Source organism: Leuciscus leuciscus (genome assembly GCF_965113295.1).
Source record: "Leuciscus leuciscus genome assembly, chromosome: 15".
NCBI lineage: Eukaryota > Metazoa > Chordata > Actinopteri > Cypriniformes > Leuciscidae > Leuciscus > Leuciscus leuciscus.
Genome location: NC_138739.1, coordinates 22,247,418 through 22,270,142, shown reverse-complemented (window position 1 = coordinate 22,270,142; position 22,725 = coordinate 22,247,418). Strand labels below are relative to the sequence as shown.

The window sequence follows — 22,725 nt, the reverse complement described above, 5'->3', positions numbered from 1 at the left end:
TATAGGGCTACTCTTCCTTGTGAGATTCGTTAATACTGCAGCTCTGCTGGCAAAATTTGGAACAAATCTCCTGTACCAGCCCACCAAGCCCAGAAATGATCGAACACTCTTCTTCGTCGTTGGGGGCACACACGACAAGATAGCTTGCACTTTATCTACTTGAGGCCTGATTGATCCTCCATCCACCGACGTAGCCCAAATAAGAGACCTCCTGCTTGGCAATCTGGCACTTTTTGGCATTGACCACCAAACCTGCGTGTTGGATCTTACTGAACACTTAAGCAAGATGCTCCAGATGTTCTTCCCACGTAGCGCTGAAAATGACAATATCATCTATGTAAGCTGCTGCAAAACTGTCGACTGGTCCACCAAACGCTGAAAGGTTGCTGCTGCCCCCTGCAGGCCAAAAGGCATACATTTAAAATGATATAATCCAGAAGGAACGGAAAGCAGTCAATTCTTTAGCCGCATTAGCCAATGGCACTTGCCAATATCCTTTGCATAAGTCGAGAGTTGTTAAATACTTAGCTTTGCCCAGTCGTTCAATTAACTCATCAACTCTAGGCATCGGGTATGGATCAAAAGCTGACACTGCATTAAGCTTCGAAAAGTCCACGCAGAACCTGAGTGAACCATCCTTTTTTGGTACAAGTACCACTGGACTACACCACTCACTCCTAGAAGGTTCTATGATGTCTAACTCAAGCATCACTTTCACTTCCTCTTTCAAAGCAGGAATCAGGTGGGCTGGCACTCTACAATGAGTCTGCCTTATGGGATCTGTCGGCAGTAGGCGAATATCATGCTGAAGAAGATCTGTTTTCCCAGGCTGATCACTGAAGAGATTCTCTGGTACCTGTTTCTGGAACTCTCTCTGCTGCTTAGGTGTAAGATGATCTACTGCTGGAAAGGTGATTGACTTTTGATTGACTGGAAAGTATTGCTCCTCCAGTTCCTCTTCTTCATCCACCCTTCTTGCCCACAGCTGCTCTGACCACGAGCCCTTTCTCTCATGCCACGGTCTTAAGAGGTTAATATGAAAAACTTGAGACTTCTTTCTGCGATCCGGTAAAGATATCTCATAGTTAGTAGCACTTAGTTTCCGTAACACTTCATATGGCCCCTGCCACTTGGCCAGCAATGAACTGTCAGATGTGGGAAGAAGCAGTAGCACCTTCTGACCTGGACTTAATGTTCTCTTCCTGCTTGACTAATCGTACCATTGTTTTTGATGATGTTGTGCCTTAGCCATGTTAACTCTTACCAACTCTGCCATCGAGTCCATCTTCTCCCTCATCTTAATGACATATGACAAGATATTGGTTTGCTCACTTGCATTGTCTCCTTCCCATGCCTCCTTTAAGACATCCAAAGGTCCACGAACCTGAAGTCCGTAGAGCAGCTCAAAGGGAGAGTAGCCTGTAAACGATTGTGGAACTTCTCGATAGGCAAACATCAAATACGGCAACCACTGGTCCCAATCTGCTCCTGTATCTGACACAAACTTGTGCAACATTGATTTCAATGTTTGAACCTTTCTACCATACCGTCAGTCTGAGGATGATAAGGAGTGGTCTTAATAGGCTGTACACGCAACATTGAATACACTTGCTTAATTTGTCTGGATGTAAAGTTGGTTCCCTGATCTGTAATAATCTCTTTGGGTAAGCCTACCCGTGAAAAGAGCTGAACAAGGGCATTAACAATTTGTCTCGTCTTCATGTTTTTAAGAGGAAAAACCTCTGGATGTCTAGTAGCATAATCCGCAACAACCAGAATATACCGATTTCCTGTTCTACTCTTTTCTAAAGGACCCACTATATCCATAGCAATACGAGAGAACGGGATGTCAATAATAGGGAGACTCACAAGAGGTGTTCTATCGCCCTTTCTAGCTGGACTCACCAGCTGACACTCTGGACAAGACTTACAAAAATCCATTACGTCCATATACAGCCTGGGCCAATAAAATCTACTAGCAATTCTGGCTAGCGTTTTCTGCTGGCCTAAATGCCCTGCCCACGGTACCGAATGACCCAACTGCAATACTTTCAGTCTCATGGATTCCGGGACCACCAACCTCTCTCCTTCAGCGCCTGTCAAGTACAGCCTATCATCTTTAATCACAAAATGATCTTTCTGCAGCAAAGCTGATGCAGTGTTTACCTTGTCTACCTTCTCAAACAAGGGTTTCAGGGTTTTATCTTGCCTTTGCAGTTCCACTATTTCATGAGGGATGCGTTCAATATCATCTGCATGAGGTTCAGGCAACTTCTCGACTATTTCTGTACCCTCAACTTTGCTCTGACGCCTCTCACGTCTAGATTTCCTAGATTTAGGACCCCCACTAAAAGGTAAATCTTTCAGCAGCTGTTTACAGGTCATATCATGCTTAGACTGGGCTCTTGTTACCACTCTAGCTTCTACTATCTTCCTGTCATTCTGCGAAAGATCTACAAGTACGGGCACATCTCTACCTAAAATAACTGGATAGGGTGCCTGGTCCATTATCCCAACTGACAGATAATAAGCCTGACCACTTATTTCAATTACAACCTCAGTTTTGGGGTATTCCTTTTCATCCCCATGAATACATCGAACTCTCAATTTGTCTTGCATCAATGCGTTACTTTCACCCAAACATTCAGTCCTTTTACCGTGTCTGTGTTCGACTCCACCTCCTTTAACCCTAGAGAGGACCTCGGCACATAACAAAGGCGGGTATTCGTAACCTTCTGTAAAGGGCAATCTGCTTTCTTATGCCCTGGCTGGCCACATCCATGACAAATAATCACCGCTTAACCCTTATACTGATTAACTGCCCCCTGCTGTTTACCACAGTTAGTACCAGAACTGATCTGTGATGATACCTCGGTATTAGCACCAAAATTACTCAGACCACTACCCCAACCATCCCCAGACTTACCGGTTGAGCTGTTGTTATAGGATCGCCATCGTCTTGGTTGATACAAAGATCGTCTTGCAGCCATAAAGGCCTCCGCCATCTCTGCTGCTTGTTTAGATGAGGTAGGGTTATTCTGTCTCACCCATGTTCTTGTCTCTGGATTGAGTCATTTGAGGAACTGTTCTAGCACAATCTGGTCACTGATCTCCTCCTTTGTTCGACTCTTAGGATTCATCCATTTCTCATATAAGTCTCTTAGTCTTACTTGCAACTCCCTTGGAGTCTCATCTTCCTGAGCATTGTATGCTCTGAAACGCTGTCTATACATTTCCACATTTATTTCAAACTTGTCAAGAATAGCCTGTTTGACCAAGCCATAGTTTAGTGAATCATCTGGCTCCATGGCCATATAAGCTGCCCTCGCTTTACCAGATAAGAGAGGTAACAAATGCAACACCCAGTCTTGCCTTGGCCATCTGCATGCTTGAGCAATACGTTCAAAAGTTGTTAGATAGTGTTCTATGTCCTCATCATGGGTCCAAGGAAGCATTCTCGGAGTCTGTAAACATGACATTGCAGGTCCTTGTCCCTCGGTTAGATTCTCACCTCCTGAAGCAAAGTCATCATCCTGTAAGGGTTGTCGACTTGAATGAATGGTTGAAGGCCGACGCACCGCCGTATCTGCTGAAGTAGTTGCAGGTACTGCCACCCCTGCTAGTGACTGTCGTTGTTGTTGGTCTTGATGAACTTCAGACCGCAGCTGTGAAAACTAATGGTGAAGCACCTGCCATTTATGCTCTTGGCACTGTGCCTCTCTTTCCAAGCGCTCCTCTCTTTGATGTTGCTTACGTAAAAACTTTTGCATCATATCCATAATTTGGTCAGCTGTACCCCCAGCTAAAACTTCACTTTGGTCTGGAACTGTGCATGTTGACTCGGACTCATCTGGAACATTAGACTTGTCCCTTGCCTTTACTGCATCTTGCTTCTTTGGCGGCATGTTTGTTTAACAAAAAACTGTTTTTCCTGCCACCCAATTTGACAACGGGTTTGTTGCAAAACTCAACATGCAGCCTCCCCATGTACTAGCCTCCTAATGGCCTGGAAGTACCGCTGCCACCATGTGTCATGTAGAGAATTGCCAAGAGGCCTTAAGATTAATTTAAAGATACTTTTATTTGTTTTTAAGGCCCTACATGGTAGAGCTCCGACATATATAGCCGATCTAATCCAGGTGAATAAACCAAAGAGAGCACTGCGCTCCGAGTCATTAAACCTCTTGGTAGTCCCGCGGACGTATAGGAAAATGAGAGGAGATCGCTCTTTTGCAGCCGCTGCTCCCAAGCTGTGGAATAGTTTACCTCCTTATATCAGAGAATGTTCCTCTCTTACAGAGTTTAAACGACATCTGAAAGCTTACTTTTTCACTTTGGCATTTGATCATTCATGAGTGCTGTGCTAGTGGTGTAATAGGTAACTATCAATGCCGCTTAGATTAGGAGGTTGTCTATGGTAATGTTTAGAATTTAAATGTGTTTTTATGATTGTTATCTTACCCTTTGTACAGCACTGTGGTCAACTTCTGTTGTATTATTATGTGCTTTATAAATACATTGAACATTGAACATCCACATATACATTGTCAACACACAATATACAATAATTTATTTCTGGACTCAACACACCAAGTAAATTCAGAATAGCATTAGACTGGTACTCTAGTGATGATGTAATTGACCTAGCCCATCATCACACTCCCACTTAACATTAATCTTGCACACACACACAAAAAAAACATTTTTGCATTTGCTCTCACTTTCGAGTGCCATGGGCAAAGCATGCGATTCAACGTACGTTTTGTTCCCTTGAAAGGAAAATCCCTTATCTGTCTGTCACATTTGACTTAACAACAGGTGACTGACGAATGGGAATCATAATAAGAGCTCAATCACCTTCGAGTGTAAATTAAAACAAGCCAATAGACTTTGGCGAGCGAGATTTGCATCGCAAACCACGCCCTGTAACACGGGCATATATGGACTTGTGCAGCACTAATCCTTTAAGCTTTCACTTCAGAGCCAAGCATTTTGTTTGATTTTGCTCTACAATCAATCTTCAACAGTGTTCTACAAACCCGGAAGTAGCGCTCCAGACAGTTTTGGTGTGACGAGTCAGCGGTGGTCGCCTTTCAAAGAGCATTCCCTCTACATTCATTAGCAGTCTAAAAGATTTCCTCTGCATTCATTAGCAGTCTAAAAGAGTGCTTCCTCTGTATTCTTTGCAATTAAACTAAAAGAGTTCTGTTCACACTCCAGGCTTTTAATAGTTTTGCATGCTGTGCAGCAACCATTTCCCTGTGGTCTTTATTACTAAAAGAAAAAAACAAGCACAGGAGTGATGCTGTGTCTTTTTAAAAATCCCACCCATATCTGACAGTCATGATTGCATTTACGCCCACATGAAGGGCCGACGAATACTTCCCCAGGTAAACAATGCACATGTACACGGTGTCCATGTGATGTAAAATAAAATGGGACTCATCGGACCAGACGATCTTCTTTCACTGCTCCAAGGTCCAGTTCCAACACTCTGCTCCAAGGTCCAGTTCCAACACTCACGTGCCCATTGTAAACTCTTTCGACGGTGGATGGGTCATCATAAGCACACATTCCTCCTATAACCATCATTAAAATTTGGTAAATTGTGCCACAGTAGACTTTATGTTGGCTCAGACCAGATGGCCCTCGTTTATCGATGAGCCTTGGGCACCCAACACCCTGTCGTCGGTTTATGGTTTGTCCCTTCTCAGACCACTGTTGGTAAATTCTCACCACTGCTGACTGGGAGTAACCCACAAGCCTTGCCATTTCAGAGATACTCTGGCCTAGTTTCCTTGCCAAAACAATTTGGCCCGTCACTCAGAACTGTGTGGGCCTATGGAACACCATGTTCTGTTTTACATTATTTATACTCTTTATACCAAACATAACATAAAACGATTTTATTCTGGAAATTATAGGTTTAAGTACAATTACAATAAATTAATTGATACATTTGCACATAGAACAATCATTGGTCAAAACATTGTTAAATTTGGAATATTGCAGCCAAAAGAGCTGGCTCTTAAGAATTAAGACAGTCGAGCAAGTTCGCCAAGCTCTTACCTTGTTAAAAAGCTGCTCACAACTAAGGCCGAATTTAATTTGTTAGCTACAAATGAGGCAATTGTAGCTTTACAAAAGTCTTACTCGAAGCATTATGAGTTTGGCGATAATGGGAGTAAATTATTATCTCATTAAAATCCGTCAGTTTCTTCTTCTCATCATATTACTCATATGGCCTCCCCTTTGGCACCACTGTGGAGCCCCTTGTATTAATGAACAATTTAGGGATTTTTTACGTCACTCTTTATTGCTCTGCAAATACAGCTTATGAATCTCTTTACGATAGCTTTTTCCAGTATATAATTATTCCACATCTTGATTCTGATATTGCTTCTAAACTGGAGGAGCCCAATACTTTGAAGGAAATTAAGGAAGTGAGGAAGTAAGGAACAAGGAGAGAGGAAGTTTCCTGAGGAGTTATGAGCGAGGATACACGGGTGTATCCTTCCCTCGTATCTTAAGGGGGTGAAGCTAAGACGCAATGAAAAGAAACGAGGATGCACAAATGAGGAACACCCTATGTCATTTCATGAGCTTAGAATTATAAGGTTCTATCTCCGTTTAGGGTTCTTCTGAGATATTGAGCATCAAAGTTTTTACATCCCAGCTGGCAATAGAGAGATGGAACCTTTTTATTTCATTAATAACTACTAACAAAATATTATTTTATTTTTTTTTACAAAAATAACACCACACAGGCATTAATAAACACCTAATTGATCAGATTATGTCAAACTCAATTTCGACAAAAAGTGGAGATAGAACCTTATAATTCTAAGCTCACGATATCCATCAGTCCATGAATTTCGGGGACAACTTCCTGTTTGATACCTGCCCCGCCCACCTATGTGTTGTCACACCATTGAATGCATCCAATTTTGATTTTGTGGTCTCACAGCTAGGGCTCAGAAAAAAAAGAGATCTTATTTTCAATCATTAGGTGAGTTTAGGTAACTGTTTAGTTATTCTGTCCATTTAACCTTATATCCAAATGTAACCTTTGGCTAAAAGTACTTCACCCGACTACGCTACCTTGGTTATTTCTCCACCCAGAAAAATAAAATATACCCCAAAAATAGTTAAACCAAAAAAGAGTTACAATAATATGAAGGACCCTGCTGGTTCTGATTGTATTGAAGACAGAGACGTGACTTTCCAAAATGATACAAAAGTTTATTTCACCAAAAAAATTTAAAATAAATAAAAAGAATTATTCTAAAACATTCTAAAAATAGATCTCTTGCTCAGTTTACCAATTAAATACTCACCGTCAATAAGAGACCATAATAAACCCAACTTTAACCGAAGGGACAAACCACACAGCAAATCAGTGAATAAAGCTTCTTAAAGCAAGTGATAAACAAAATAAAGGAACAAAAAAGAAAAAAAACAAATACACTGCCCCCTCATGTTAAGCTTCAGTATCACATTCAACAAGCATTCACATGTGGATAGACTGGCAAAGAAAGAAACTCAAAAGAAAAAAAGGAAAAACAAAAGGGAACAGAATACGAAAACAATCAAAATGACATAATATTTAATTCACAATTAATAATATTTAAAATCGTTCAAGCTGTTTTTAAGGAACCAGACTAGAGGCGTGTTCATTTAATATAATAGCCCAAAAGACAAAAATGTCCAATACTTCATCACATGTCATGCAGAATCCATAGGGTCCAATACTGTCCAATACTTCATCACATGTCAGGCACAATCCATAGGGTAGTATAGTCAAATTACTACACACCGAACGGAGAAAAATGACAACGTCACACTTAGACATTCTTTTTATAAAGCCACCTCCATGATTAGGCCGAACAGGTGTGCTCAATGCTCAGGCGCTGTGTCATATCATTACGCCTGCTGGACTCATGGTACGGCAGCAAAGTTTCTTGATTATTACGCAGGAATGAGAGTATAGTTCCTAGCCATATCAGCCTAGAAAATCGCAACCTTACATTTTCCGTCGGTCTTAGTACACGATGTAACTACAGAAGTCAAGTTTTAAATAGGAAAAATATAGAAACCCTGGTCATTTTTTTTTGAGAGAGATGCTAATGGTCCTGTCCGATTCAATGATCTATGCTAAGCTATGCTAAAAGTGGTACCGCCAAACCCGGAGATCGGCTGAATGGATTCGAAAACGGTAAAACTCAACTGTTTAACTCTGGGGGAGTTGTAAAATGAGCCTATTTCCAAATAAAGTGGAGTATCCCTTTAAAAATGAAAAACTTCTAATGAGCCAAAACAAATATTAGAGACTCTCAACTTGTCACACCAATAACCCTTAATAGGGGTTATGCGGAACGCCCAACGTTCGAACCGGAAAACAGGTATAAGCATTTCCGGTTTGCACTACCGTATGCATCTGCAGCAGTAGGTGATCTCTGAGGTAACTTATTTTTCGCTTTTTTAGAAAACAAATCTTATTTCTGTTTTAATTAAAATGTCACGAATGCTTAAGTATCAGAAAAAAAATATATATAAAAAAAAAAAATGCAGTCTTCATTTGATTGTTTTAATCGTCTGCAAGCAAATATAAAAGGTTAAACTACTATGATAGCATACAAGTCTAAACTAACTTGCTGATAGTTAGCTAACTCTACATCGGGTGCCATTAGCAAAAGTTACATACTAACTTACATACCTTCATAATCATGAATAAATGAGTGTAATATTCACGTAAGCACTGAATATTTGCGACACTGATTTACGGCGCCACGGCAAGGTTGCTGGGGGATATTGGTTTGGCGCCAGAGTTACTTGCACTATGTGACGTGTGACATGTGAAGACGGCTGCACGTTGGCTAATAAAAATCCCAAGTTTGTTCGGTACTCGCTGTACGTCTCCTTATTTAGGACTGCACGCCCTGTGCAATATAAGTAGTAAAACAAGAACAAGACAATGAGGAGGCGTAAAACTTACGGAGTACTCGGGGCTCTGGAAGTCCGTTTAGCAATACGATGTACATCTGAAATGGATAGAATGGGTAGCTCCTGTAAACACCGGCTATTCATGAGTTTCATCCGGTCCCTTTCCACAGGTGTATAAAATCAAGCACCTAGATTATGAATGCAGACTGCATTGTGCTTGATTAATACACCTGTGGAAAGGGACCGGATGAAATCCATGAATAAAAGGTCGCCATTCCTATGCTGTGTTTACCTCAGTAGCTGATGACCGGAAGTAGTTATATCTGTTTTGTAGAACCCGGAAGTATGTTGCGCATAACCCCTATTGATCCTACAGGTTTGTGTAGTGTATGTAATTTAGGCAAACGTAGGCTGAGTGTCCCTTTTCACATCTTTCCAGGTTTCTCAGAAGCGGAAGTCATCATTGGGTAAACGTATATAGTGGTGAATGAGAGACTACATTATTTGTATGCTCACATTTGCTTAAATAGCAAAAGAAAACTCCACAATAGTGTTTTCACAACTTTAAAAAAAGAAGAAAAAAATAGAGAAAGATTGATAAAGGCAGTCAGAAGAGAGAAAGATGTCAATATTATCCCGTCTCTCCCACAGCCGCTGTATTAGAAACACCCCCACAGCAGCGCTAACTATTGTTTTTTATTTATTTGATGCAAAGATAATATAATACAAAGTATACTGTTAGAAATGTACATACCTTTTTTTGTAGAACAAATATAAAAAACTAGGTCCATGGTCCACCCGGGCTATAGGTGGCGGTAATGCACGTGGTGTCTGCTATCCGCCATAAAACAAGAAGAAGACGTCACCACTATCGCCATCACAGCGTTAGCCTTTTGAGATAAGGTAAGCAGTTCACGGTGCTTTGTGTGTTTATACAATTATATAAAAAACGCGCAGCTTGTTATAGAAAAATTTTACAGTGTATTTTCTGTAAGTTTTTCATCTGCTACAGAGCTATTTGTGCGTCTTTTCTGGCGTCTGCTGACTGACATAAACATATCCTAGCAGGCAACGATGTGAGGAACCAGTGTTAAATGAATTATGACCTGAGAGATTATTGTGTGTTTTTGTATGTTCGTCTGTATGATTGTTTCCATGTTTGGAGCAATAATGGTATTTACTGATATGTCACTTGATCAAAAGTCAAAGTATGATCTTGTGAGGGTAGTTAATAGGAATAGGTATTTCTTTTGTCTGTTAGTTTTAACATTAATATCTATTTCTTACACAGAGGCTTTTCAGCAGCTGTTACTTTAAATCCATCGCAAGAGGGAAGTCTGAATATGGAGAAAGTTTTGCATTGTAAACATAAACATTTTGCTTTGTCATGCTCTTTCGTTGTATTTAAAGAGCCGTTTCTGTCCCTAGAAAAAACATCAGATAGTTGATTGTATGATTTTTATTATATTTTTTATTTTACGACTATGCAATGACTAGCTGAAGTCATAAACTATATTTAGGTTCATTGGACATATAATGCTCTATAGAAGTTATTATAACTGTGATTAATTAAATAAGAAGGAGTGTTACAATTAACAGCTGCTCAAAAGCCTCTTCAATATAAAGATTGACTCACAGACAAAATATATGTAGAATATGTGAACTTGTTTTAAAACTAATTAAATAACTTTATATTTCGATAGTTCGATAGATAAACACAAACACTGTGCTTTAAGTGTGTGAATTAATAAAAGCATCATTGATTTTAGCTGTTCTGCTCCTCCTACAGTGATTCACCAGTAAATGCTGGAATATTCCCACCAGCCTACAAGTGAAGAAGGTTGAGTTTGTGAAAGAAAATTGAAAACATGAATGATCCAGAGTTCTGCAGAATAAAGGAGGAAGATACTGAAGAACAAATAGGTTGGTGTTTATTTTTTCAATTGCTGAATACCTGAAAGTGAATGTGTTTTGTTGTTTACATACCTTTTATAATGGTCATGTTAATTCTATAATACGTGATGGGCGCCGCCATGTTAATTCAGAGAATCGGATCTGTCAAATTTACAACACATAAGTTCATCTACTTCTCCCCAAATACATGAAAGTAAGTGGCCGGTGAACTGGGAGAAGAATAGGGTAAACTTTACAGTTACCTACGCAAAGTTTATCTGATATGAATAAAACACGTTGTCAAATTACAGTTGAACAGTTTGTTATGGCCGCTAACATAGACATCACTGTGTGTATTCCTTGATTAAATCAAAGTACTCAATTTTATAAAATCCTCGATTGCACTTTCCCCGTATCGAGTAACAGACAAAATACCGGAAGTGGTGTATTCCACGGACGAGAATCCATGAACCGCATTATTAGAACGTTTTCTAAGACCGCACAATGTACTAAAACTGTTTAAAAACCATATTATAGCATAGTGCTATTGTGAGTAGAGGTCGACCGATAGTGGATTTTACCGATAACGATAGCTAGGTTGGGCCATACTTGCCGATAACCGATTAATCAACCGATAGTTTTTAAAATTGATACTGGATAAAAACAAACATAACACTCCAAGTAAAACAGTGCTGAACTTTATTATAAAAATAATAAAACTGTATTGAACCATGAAAACATGCTAAATTAAATAAATATATAATATGAATAAATATTGAAGTCAATATAAGACATTCATTCAAACTGAAACAAAAAGTAATACTCTAAATAACAAATAAAACCAGTTACATTCAAAATGTAACTGTTTAACTGTTCTTTTTCAAGCCAAATTAATGAATAAAAAAGTAACAAAATTTGATCTGTATAATATCTGAGCAATACAATTGCACCTTGATCATTCATGTTAGTTTGATAGTGCATTAACTATGGTTAACAAATAAAAACCTTAATTTAAAAATGTATTAGTACATGTTAATTAACAAATAATGAACAATCCTTATACAGCAGTTATTAGTTATTGTTACATATGGAATTTTATTGTGTTATTTCATATAAATCCAAACAGTCATGCTTAAATATCTACAACGCCAGAGCATTGAAATGACATAAATATTAAATGTATAGTCTCACACTTTTGCTTCTATTTTATAAACACTTGATGATTAATCAAAAGAACAAAATATGTATTAAAGTGATGATGAAAAAATAACCGAAATCGAATGCTTTTCTGATTTGTTTATATGTTTCTGTCGGCTGTAGTGTATGAACAATGAACATATCAGTTTGCTATCTTACATCTCTAGCTTAAAATATGCAACTTATCTGCATATTCAATGCATAAAAGTGACCAGCTGGATATAAACTAATGCAAATAGAGGTAACAATTGTGACATTAAACATTCGGGTCGAACTTATTTTGTCAGTGTTTTAACCGCTTGAGGTACTACTAATGTTAGCGTCCTCTCAGCCTTGAAGGCAAACAAACATACTGGTGTGCTGTTCTTTCTCTACTAATGCATCATTTAGTCAACAAATTTATCACTTTATAATGATATGACAAAATGTACTGTATACATAGGCTACCTTTTAGCTGTCGGTGCTTTAAACACGCTTCTGCTGTCAGCGCTCTCAGTGCAGCACGCAGCATCACATGTCGAAATAAACAACACGAGGCATCAGCGATAGTTTTTATTACACCTCTAGAGGCCGCTCTTGTACTGCATGATGCCAGCAGACCCTTCTCAGCTCTCTCTTACCAACATGACATCATGACTTTGCGTAAACATACACGCCACTTTCAAGTCAAAAGTGGCGTGTTATCTATACGCATTTTGAGCTATCCGCGTGTATGTTCACGCCGAAACGAACCGTCATCTTCCGCGTGTATGTCTACGCCGTTAAATGTCCGAGCGAAACGGAGCAAAATGTACGTGAAATAATCATGTTGGTCCCCTTTGGAAAACGTGTAGATGTCACAGTTTAACAGCATCAGACGTGAATCTTACACGTACCATTATCCCCGGACGTTTGCTAATCCTACCCCTAAATCTAATCATAACCATTTCTTAAAACTATAGGCTACAATTATAAAGAAAAACAACAGACAGACAAGTATAATCACAATAATTTATTTAATGAGAAAATGTCAAAATCGGTACCAAAAGTTGTTCACGTGACGATGTGTCGCAGTCCTCTCTGGCAGTGGTTTTGTATGAGGTAACAGACAGAGCAGAATTTAAGTTATTAATTCAAATCCATGAAAACGTTAATCCGTCTTCGGTTCGGTTCGCTCTGAGGGCTGCGCGGCAGTGCGCGCTTCATTTCAAATGTGAATGTGCATGACGCAATCTGTGACGAATCTGTGACGAAGCAGGAGACGAGAGCCAATGAGCGTTTGATATTACTGCCGTAACCATAGTAACCTGTCGCTTCCTGAGGGCGCAATTTTTGAATTTGAATTCATAACAAGCGCGGGGTTTGACGTTTACGGTCAAGATGACGATTACTGGATAAAGGGCTGATCTTTTTCTTGCAAATAATGGATTCTGAAGGTTTGGATTACATCAAGCTAATAAAATTGGTGTATTTTGTGAATCGATGTTGTGTTGTAAGGTTAGTATAATTATGGTTCTATAGGAACCATAAATAAATTATTGTGATTATACTCGTCTGTCTGTTGTTTTTCTTTATAATTGTTGCCTAGGTAGTTTTAAGAAATGGTTATGGTTAGGTTTAGGGGTAGGATTCGTGGCTCAAACTATCTTTTAATGCCATATTGTTCATAAAAATGCCATTTTCCTACATATCTGTCCATTACGTTTTATCATTTTAATATTGTCCATAAAATGGGTATGTTTAGGTGTGGGAAGATTAACCCCAGTGACGGGTAGGTTTAGGTTTAGGGACTTTTAGGGAGTTGGGGTAGGTCATATCTATATATACAGACTAAGTAATGTAACGTTAAGTCAACGGCGTTGATAAACACGCTGAAAAGCGATTATGCGTGTTGATAGCACGCCAAAAATGGAAATCGAATTGGCGTGTCATACATACGCCATTTCATGAGATCAGTCTGCTCTTACTGTGTAATGAATGACAGCGCGCGCTTCTCAGCTGCTCCAGCAACGGACGCAACCAGGAAAAACTATCGGTATGTATTTTTGCCGATAACGATAGTTCCACCAATCAACTATCGGTGCCGATTAATCGGCAAAACCGATGAATCGGTCGACCTCTAATTGTGAGATCACAAAGACTTCGATTCAGTTAAATAAATATATTCTCCTGTGTGTTCAATATACATATGCGCTTTAATTATTTACATGCGTCTCAGAGTCTTGCGTCTTACTGTAAGACACACTGTGATGATGAACCTGGATGATGAGCGACAGCCTAGTACTATTCTGTATTTACTTGGTGTTTGTGTTGATCTCGTGATGAGTTTATTATTTGTTGCATGTTTACGATGTATATGTGTTTATGGACAACGTTAACTTGTTAATGTTATGGACGTTTTTTGGCTGTTTATATTGTTAAATAGTAGTTATGTAAGGATAATAGAGAGCGATTGTCTGCTTTTGCATACAATAGCACATGTTAGATCTCACCTGTCTGATCCAGTGTTTTGGGGGTGGGTTTTGGTAATGTGTGTTAGTGTGTTTAAACAGATACACAGGGGAGCGTTCAAAAGCAGCCGTCTGTCAGTGGATCCCTAATATATCCACTGATAGACGGATCCGCTGATAGACGCCTGCTTTCAAACTCTCCCGTGTGTATCTGTAAGCGCTCTCTGAAGACATGTTTTTGAAGCGTTGATCATTGTAGCCAATCACAGACATATGTTTAGCGTGTGAACACAATGGCCAATCAGAGACATAAATGTTGAACGTGTGAATGCAATGGCCAATCAGAGGTGTTAAAAACCTGTTAAACAGTGCTCAAAATACTAGAGGGAAATTCTGGTATCGTTACAGTTTTTAAATTTCATTACCGAATTGGTACCAAAGTTGGTACTTTTGCCAACACTAGTGCGCGTAGCCAGAACTTGCCTTATGTACAGTCATACAATTTTACAAATTAGAGAGAGACCTGAGTGCTATGATGTGTTAAATGTTTAATTTTTTCTAAGTATGTTGTGCTTTTTTTTTGTATTATGATGATTATGTAAGTTGTTGTCATCTCGTGAAAAGATTTCATCTTCCTGTTTATGTACATGACATCATTACGCAAAGATTGATGTGACATTTCCCAACCTGACCATTCAATTATAAATTATTATAAACTTAGTATGTTTCGAACACTGTTTTTTGTGTACTTTGTCAATAATTGATTGATTTATTAATTGATTATTTTAAATTAGGGCTGCACCGATACCACTTTTTCCAGAATTAGTCCGATACCACTACCAAAGTTTTTGGTACCTGCCGATACCAGGGACCAATCCCTGCAATTCATTGCATTTGTAATTAATATTTGGTAGAGAAGCCAAAGAATATTAATCAAATTAGTTTCGCAAATATATTTTTTATTCAGCCTAATTATGCCTGTTGAAATGTATTGTAGAAGCTTCTGTTACTTTCATGGTTCATTCTATTGCTCTATCATATATTATCTTTAATTTAATAGCATATCGCATATTTAGAAATACTCAACGATAAGGATTTTTTTTCTGCTGGCCCCGTTGGGTCAGTGGTTCAAAATTTTAGATGCTAGTGAAACATCACAATTTTCAGGTACAGAAATTGAATAAAGTCATATAATGTAACAACACTGCATAGTCTTCACTGTATAAAGTGAATATAGATTAATCCTTAATCAAAGTTACAAAAGTTATTCAGTCAAGAGCAGTGTTAGTTTTGTTGTTAGATGAACAATAAGGAGTAGGTTTAGAGAGTAGGTTTATTAGGCTGTGGTCACTTTAAGAGCTGCATGGATCCAACATACTGTTACACACGCGTTTTCTTTCTGAACTGTTTACATTCATTTCAAACAACCGAGTATGGGTGCTTCTCATTACTCAAATTGATGCTTCCTTTACTTCTCGCTCCTCCGTCCTCCAGCCTGTGACACCTAAAAAACAAAGTTAACCATCTTGAAGGACATCTCAATTCTGATTGCACCGCAAGCAAGCGAGGAGCGAGGGATGAGGAAGCTTCCAGAAGAGCTATGAGCGAGGGAACAGGGGTGCATCCTATGCGGAAGTCTTTCTTGTCCAAAAACCTGACGCACATATAAAATCTCCCCTTCATGTATAAAATCTGGCTTCACATCCATAGTATCCACATTGATTTTGTGAGCTGGACTGTGCAATACAAGACTTTAGCGCACATTGTTTTATATCATACCAATTTATAAATTCAAGTGATTTTAAACTCTAAAGGACTGGCACGCTCTCTGAGAGACAGTCTTCAGTCAGTGCGTGCTCAACCAAAGCACACACATGTAGCCGCCTCTCGCAAGTGTCAGATTTTTGTGGCCTATTACTCATAAACGTTAAAATACATGCACGGTTATGTCAAAATGCCCGTATTGGCAAATATTTGCGTCCGATATGTGAACGTGAACAGCATGTGTAACAGTTAGTGCTGTCAACGTTTAATGCATGCAATAATTTGTCCAGTCTAACTTGTTAAAATATTTAACGCAGCATCCGTATTTTCTGCCATCCTTTGGCTAGTGTTACATTATATGATCACACTCTTATTCATGCAAATGCATTTAAACCATTCAAGCGTGACAAGACAAGAGGACGCGCTGTCTGTGAATGTTCTGTTTATGTGAGACACACACGGCACACAGAAAGACGCACACCAGGATCGTGCGCAGAGACAGCGCGCCAGAATCAAGTTCTCTTTCGCGCTTGAACCAGCAATAACACACAAATATGCCAAGTTTTGTCAAGTATCCTCACAAGAGCAGTCTTAAGTGAGTTAAATAAAGTCTAAAATGAATTCTGATTCTGTCGTTAAAGTTAATCAAAGAACAAAGGTAACAGAAAATCTCACTGCTTTTGTATTTAATTTATAATTTATGCAGTGCAGGCTGTTTGATAATTCAATTTCTGTATTTATAGGTAGGAAGGGCACAGGTAAATATGACATTTATTATGGGTTTATGCAGAGATGCTCACAAGTCTCTGAGCTAGAGTCCAAGTCAAGTCAAGTCTCTGAGCTAGAGTCCAAGTCAAGTCTCATGAGTCCATGAGCTAGAGTCCAAGTCAAGTCTCAAGTCTATTGTGGTTATAATAAGTGTTGCATCACATACAGCGACCCATCCAGGCTACTTAGAACACTGCATAGCTATATAAGGAATTCAAAGCATGTAATATTATTATGACTCCTTTATTTATTACAGTATCAGCTTTGATTTTGGTATATACTCAATGTAAACAGGCTATTGCAACATGACAAAAACACAAAGAATGCTTTACTTTTAAGTTAATATCTGTATTTTGCCTTGTAGCATGAACATACAGTACAGACCAAAAATTGAGTTTCTGAAGAAAAAGGACTCCCTTGTCTGTCGCTGAATTATAATGAAAGGCCTTGGCTCCTATTGTGCTGGCTCTATAAGACCAAATATATAAAAATGTTATACCTTACACTTACAGTACTAAAATTGACATACTCCTATTTAGTGCAAAACATCACATTGTAGCTAAATGCAAAACACTATTGCAACGAACCAAATGATGTGAAATATACTATTATAAAAATATACTTTTAGTGACCCCTTTCCGTGGATGAAAAACACTGAAAAACACTGATTGATCGATATCATGTATGAGGAATATACATATCGGTAAGTTGTACTGTATCTTTCAACAGCGTTCGTGTTTATTTACTATTAGCTAGAAAGGGTCGGTTCACGTGCCGTTAGGGATCTGTCACGTCACATTTACAAGCGCCAAAACGGTATCTATTGTTTGAATTTCGTAATAGAATTTACAGAATTTGAGAGCTGAGATTTTTTTTATATCATAAGTACCTGCTCTGTCTAGTCTGTCGATCTCCGTGTCCTCTTTGCTTCGTGATTTTTCTGTGCGTGAGAAAATGGATGTGTGTCATGAGAGCGTGTGAAAAGTGTCAATCGCGTGAGTCTCACGGTGAATGCGTGACAGTTGGCAGTTCTGTTGAAGTTTTTAAACCCAAAGCTTACGATGAATGGCTCAGCGGCCGGTGCAGTCGACATGTTTGTTGTCCTCTCATGTGTGGCCGCGCGCCGCAGTTACGTAGGCAGGTTATAGGTAACGGAGGGAGGGGAATAACAGCGAGCTCGTCAGACGTTTCCTAATAATAAACATTGTTCACGAGTCCCGCAGCTCGAGTCCGAGTCGAGTCTGAAGTCTTTCGAGGACGAGTCTCAAGTCGAGTCTGAAGTCATGCTGTGTGCGACTTAAGTCGCACTCGAGTCCGAGTCTCAAACTCGAGTCCCCATCTCTGGGTTTATGTGAGGATTTTAGTGACTGCAGCCTTCAAAACTTGCTACTTTCTCCTATTGGATGTCTGGATTATTATTATTAATAATAATCAAAGAACAAAAGAATAGCTTAAAGTATTTAATCTATATTTTATATCTATCTATATTCTATAGGTTAATCTATATTTAACTTACTCAGTTATGACTATGCTGAGTTATTTTATATTTAATTATTCAATTTCTGTTATTTTTACTTGAATACTTCTGTTAGACCGACCTGAAAATATACAGTATTGTTTAATTTGTATCTTTATTCTACTGTATTTATTTATGCTACTGCTTCTAATGTGTTTTCATTCTTGTTTTATTACGGACTATTGCAAAAAAAACAAACTCATGAAACATAAATGCATTAAGAGAGCAAACATTTTGGTGAGATAATTGTATATATATATTTTTTTTTTTTTTATGTATAAATTAGGGGTGGAACGGTACATGTATTCGTATTGAACCGAGACGGTACGGGCGTCACGGTTCGGTGCATGAATACACACGGAGAATACACGGTATAAAAATAAATAAAACTCGCGTGCAAATTAATTAATGTAATGCGGAACTACTGTTAGATACGCGGGTTCTTTAGGGACACCTAATTTGTAGCTCCACCTTAGCTCTGAAGCTCCGTGGCTATAACTTATGGGCTATAATCATAGACATAATATCTATGGCTATAATCATAGACAGGCTATAATGGACAGGCTGCGATGTCAAGTTTGCAATGCTGGAATATGTTGTGTGTGTGCCTGCGTGCGTGCGTGCGTGCGTGTGTGTGTGTGTGCGCGCGCATGTGTGTGTGTGTTCAGAGAGGCGCGGGCGCGATCGAACAGTGGAAACATAAAAACATACTAATTTTGTTCATTGGACATCATTCAAACTGCAAAGTGTTTACTTATATTTGTGTACACTCGTAATCTAATTTTTTTTAAACTTTTTTTTTACTTTCATTTTAGACCTGATAGAAGAGAACAAGGAGGTTGAAGAACTGATTGAAGCGGGGGATAACCATCATATCAAAACTGAAGAAGCATCTGTGAGTCCCTCATTGAACAGAGAAGACAAAACAAGTTTCACTTGCCCACAGTGTGGAAAGAGTTTTTCATGCGAGCAAAATCTTAATCTTCACATAAAATTTCATCGTGGAGGGAAGCCGTATGCATGTGATCAGTGTGATAAGATTTTCACAATAAAAGGAAACCTTGACGAACACAGGAAAATCCACTGTGCAGAGAAGCCGTACATATGTGATCACTGTGGGAAGAATTTTGCACAACAAAAAATCCTTGACGAGCACAGGAAAATACACACTTTAGCGAAGCCGTTCTCATGTGATCAATGTGGGAGGAGTTTCCCATATCAAGGAAACCTTAACGATCACATGAGGATCCACACTGGAGAGAAGCCGTATTCATGTGATCAGTGTGGGAAGAGTTTTGCACAAAAAGGAAACCTTAACTTGCACATAAAAACCCACAGTGGAGAGAAGCCGTACAAATGTGATCAGTGTGGGAAGAGTTTCACGCATAAAGGAAACCTTAATGTACACATGAAAATCCACACTGGAGTGATGCTGTACACCTATGATCAGGCTACAAATAGTTTTACTCAAATAGGAAACCTTAACGTACACATGACAAACCATACTAAAGAGAAGCCATTCATATGTGATCAGTGTGGGAAGAGTTTCACACATAAAGGAAACCTTAATGTACACATGAAAATCCACACTGGGGAGAAGCCGTACACATGTGTTCAGTGTGGGAAGAGTTTCAGACATAAAGGAAACCTTAACGAACACATGAAAAGCCACACTGGAGTGAAACCGTACACATGTGATCAGTGTGGGAAGAGTTTCGCACATAAAGCAACCCTTAACGAACATATGTCAATCCACACTGGAGTGAAGCCACACGCATGTGATCGGTGTGGGATGAGTTACGCACGAAAAGGAGCCCTTAAGGATCACATGAAAATCCACACTGGAGAGAATCTGCACACATGTGATCAGTGTGGAAAGAGTTTCATAAAGTCAGGTGTTTATAAAGTACATCTGCTTAGTCATTCTAGAGAAAGAGTATATAACTGTGACCAATGTAGTAAAACATTTTTTAGGCCAGATTTCCTAAGGGACCACCGGAAAGTGCATACAAAGGAGAGGCCTTGCGTCTGTTACTTGTGTGGAAAAGGTTTTCGTAATATGACTGCATTAAAAATACACCAGAAACGACACAGTGGTGTGAAGGATCATGTTTGCGCCGAGTGTGGGAAGCGTTTTTTTACAGATGGTGCTCTGAAAGTTCACCAGACAGTTCACACTACTGAAACACCTTACAAGTGTTCACACTGCGACAAGAGATTCAAGAGGTCAGAATATCGGAGAATACATGAGAAGATCCACAGTGGAGAGAAACCGTATCACTGCCATCCATGTGGAAAGAGTTTCACTCATTTATCTACTCTAATCGGACATAAAAAGAAAATGCATGCCTAAAATTACAATAAGTTGTTAGATTTCTTATGCTGTACTTCCAGGTGTGATGCTGTGTAGTTCTGCATCAACATATTTTTTGATAATTGATTTTATCAAAAATTATCGCAACGATTAATCGACTGTTCGTTGATTATTTCACAGATTAATCAGTAGCCTTTGATTGATTATTCAGCTTTTGCAGTTAGTTACAATATTTAGTTATACCCTTTCTAGCTAATAGATAAAACAAGGAAATCCATTCAGGTTTTGAGAATGTCTAAACCTCGAGTAAACTGAATGTCTTTCTGGTTTTCTGTCCTCCTCAGACGTCACCAATATGCCAACTGCTGAAGGATCTAAGCAACCCGTGTGTGTTACTTTACAGTTTTTCACAATTACTAAGACACTAAACCCCATTCTCTGAACCAAATTCTCAATGGCCTAAACCAATTTGTTGAATAAATTCCTCTTTCTGCAAAACCCTGAACAAGTTCAGGCAGTTAGACACTATTTGCAAATCTCATGCACTCTTTTTGCAAAACTCTTAACATACTTACCCACTAAAATACATTGGACTGTTGCATTTGTTGCAAAACGCAGGCGGGAACAAGTCAAACCAACTAAAACAGTTGTCATCATTTACACACAACGACTCAAATTTGTTCACTTGTTTCTAATGATGTGATCAAACCAACTGTATAAAATATAAGGCAGATCTGTTGATTTGAACAATGGATGGAAACAATCTGAGAGGAAGAGGTGAAAGAATACATGTAATAGATGGACAAGGAGGAAGAGGAAGAGGACTAGAAAGAACAAGAGTGTTGTCAAGGCTGAATCCGTCAGTCCAGAGGATTTTTCCCTTTGCTTGGAAAGAGACAACATTGTGGACAGAATCAATACAATACTATACCTGCAGTACATTTATACAATATATTCATTCACCTTACTCCATTGCGATTACTTTTTACATAATTTCAAAATTAGTTTACTGTATGCAATATATGTGTGAAATGTTATGGATGCTGTGTTCTCAATTTCTTTGATATAGTGTCTAATGAATAATCTGTAGTGTTTATATTATCGAATGATGTGTGTATGATTTTGAGTACAGGCGAAATGGTTTTGAAGCAATTGTAAAAAAAGAAAAAAAGTAACCATACATCGGTTTCATTTTCTTGTTTTTTATACTATTACATTTTATAATAATCTTCAGTCATTTATGTAATTGTCATTTGATTTAGCTTTTAATCATATTATTGTTATTAATTTTCATTTTATGTTTTTATATATTTTTATTATCTTTTTATTTCCTTGCTCTTGCAGTGCATGCTATTGTTGTTTAATCTATGATTGTGTGGATAAGAGATTCAAGGTGTTTAACATTACAGGACGATGTTGTGAAGCAGTCATTTTCCATCGTTTTGGCTTTGGTATGACGACACCTGTCGGAATTGGATGAAGTCTTAGGATTGATACATTGACATTTAGAAGAAGTCTGAGCATTGATGCATATGCAACTAAGATTATTCAATAAACTTTGCTCTTTTTATTCTCATCACTTCGTCTCCTGCTTTTGCTTTTCCCTAGCTTACTCAGGCTGATAGAAGCTGTTAATAAATGTTATGGGTACCAGACAAGACTTTCTGTTGACAAGTTTTACTGGTTTTGGATACCAGACAAAATACATGGAAAGACATGGATATCTTCTGGCAGGAATTTGGAGCTAATATTTGATGTCTAGATCTATCCAATCTAAAGGCCCGTACAACGCCTCGTTCCTAAACAAAGGGCGCCAATGTGAGTGTGCACACCGACGCGAAAAACGCCACGCGTAATTTTTTTTTAAACGCCTTGGGTTCGTTTTTTTGGTTTGACGCGCC

At 38.6% G+C, this 22,725-nt stretch overlaps 1 protein-coding gene across 2 annotated transcripts; it reads left to right on the top strand.

Moving 5' to 3' along the window:
• The first annotated feature begins 9,697 nt into the window (after positions 1–9,697).
• On the top strand, positions 9,698–22,400 carry LOC309475606 (uncharacterized protein). 2 transcript variants are annotated; one of them, XM_082138450.1, is made up of 3 exons: positions 9,698–9,846; positions 10,733–10,866; positions 19,326–22,400. In XM_082138450.1, exons 2-3 carry the CDS (start codon positions 10,812–10,814, stop codon positions 20,861–20,863), a joined length of 1,593 nt encoding a protein of 530 aa, XP_081994576.1. In that variant the 5' UTR covers positions 9,698–9,846; positions 10,733–10,811; the 3' UTR covers positions 20,864–22,400. The 2 variants fall into 2 exon arrangements, with proteins under 2 accessions (XP_081994576.1, XP_081994577.1); XM_082138451.1 differs by lacking the exon at positions 9,698–9,846 and adding an exon at positions 9,861–10,019.
• The last annotated feature ends 325 nt before the right edge of the window (positions 22,401–22,725 follow it).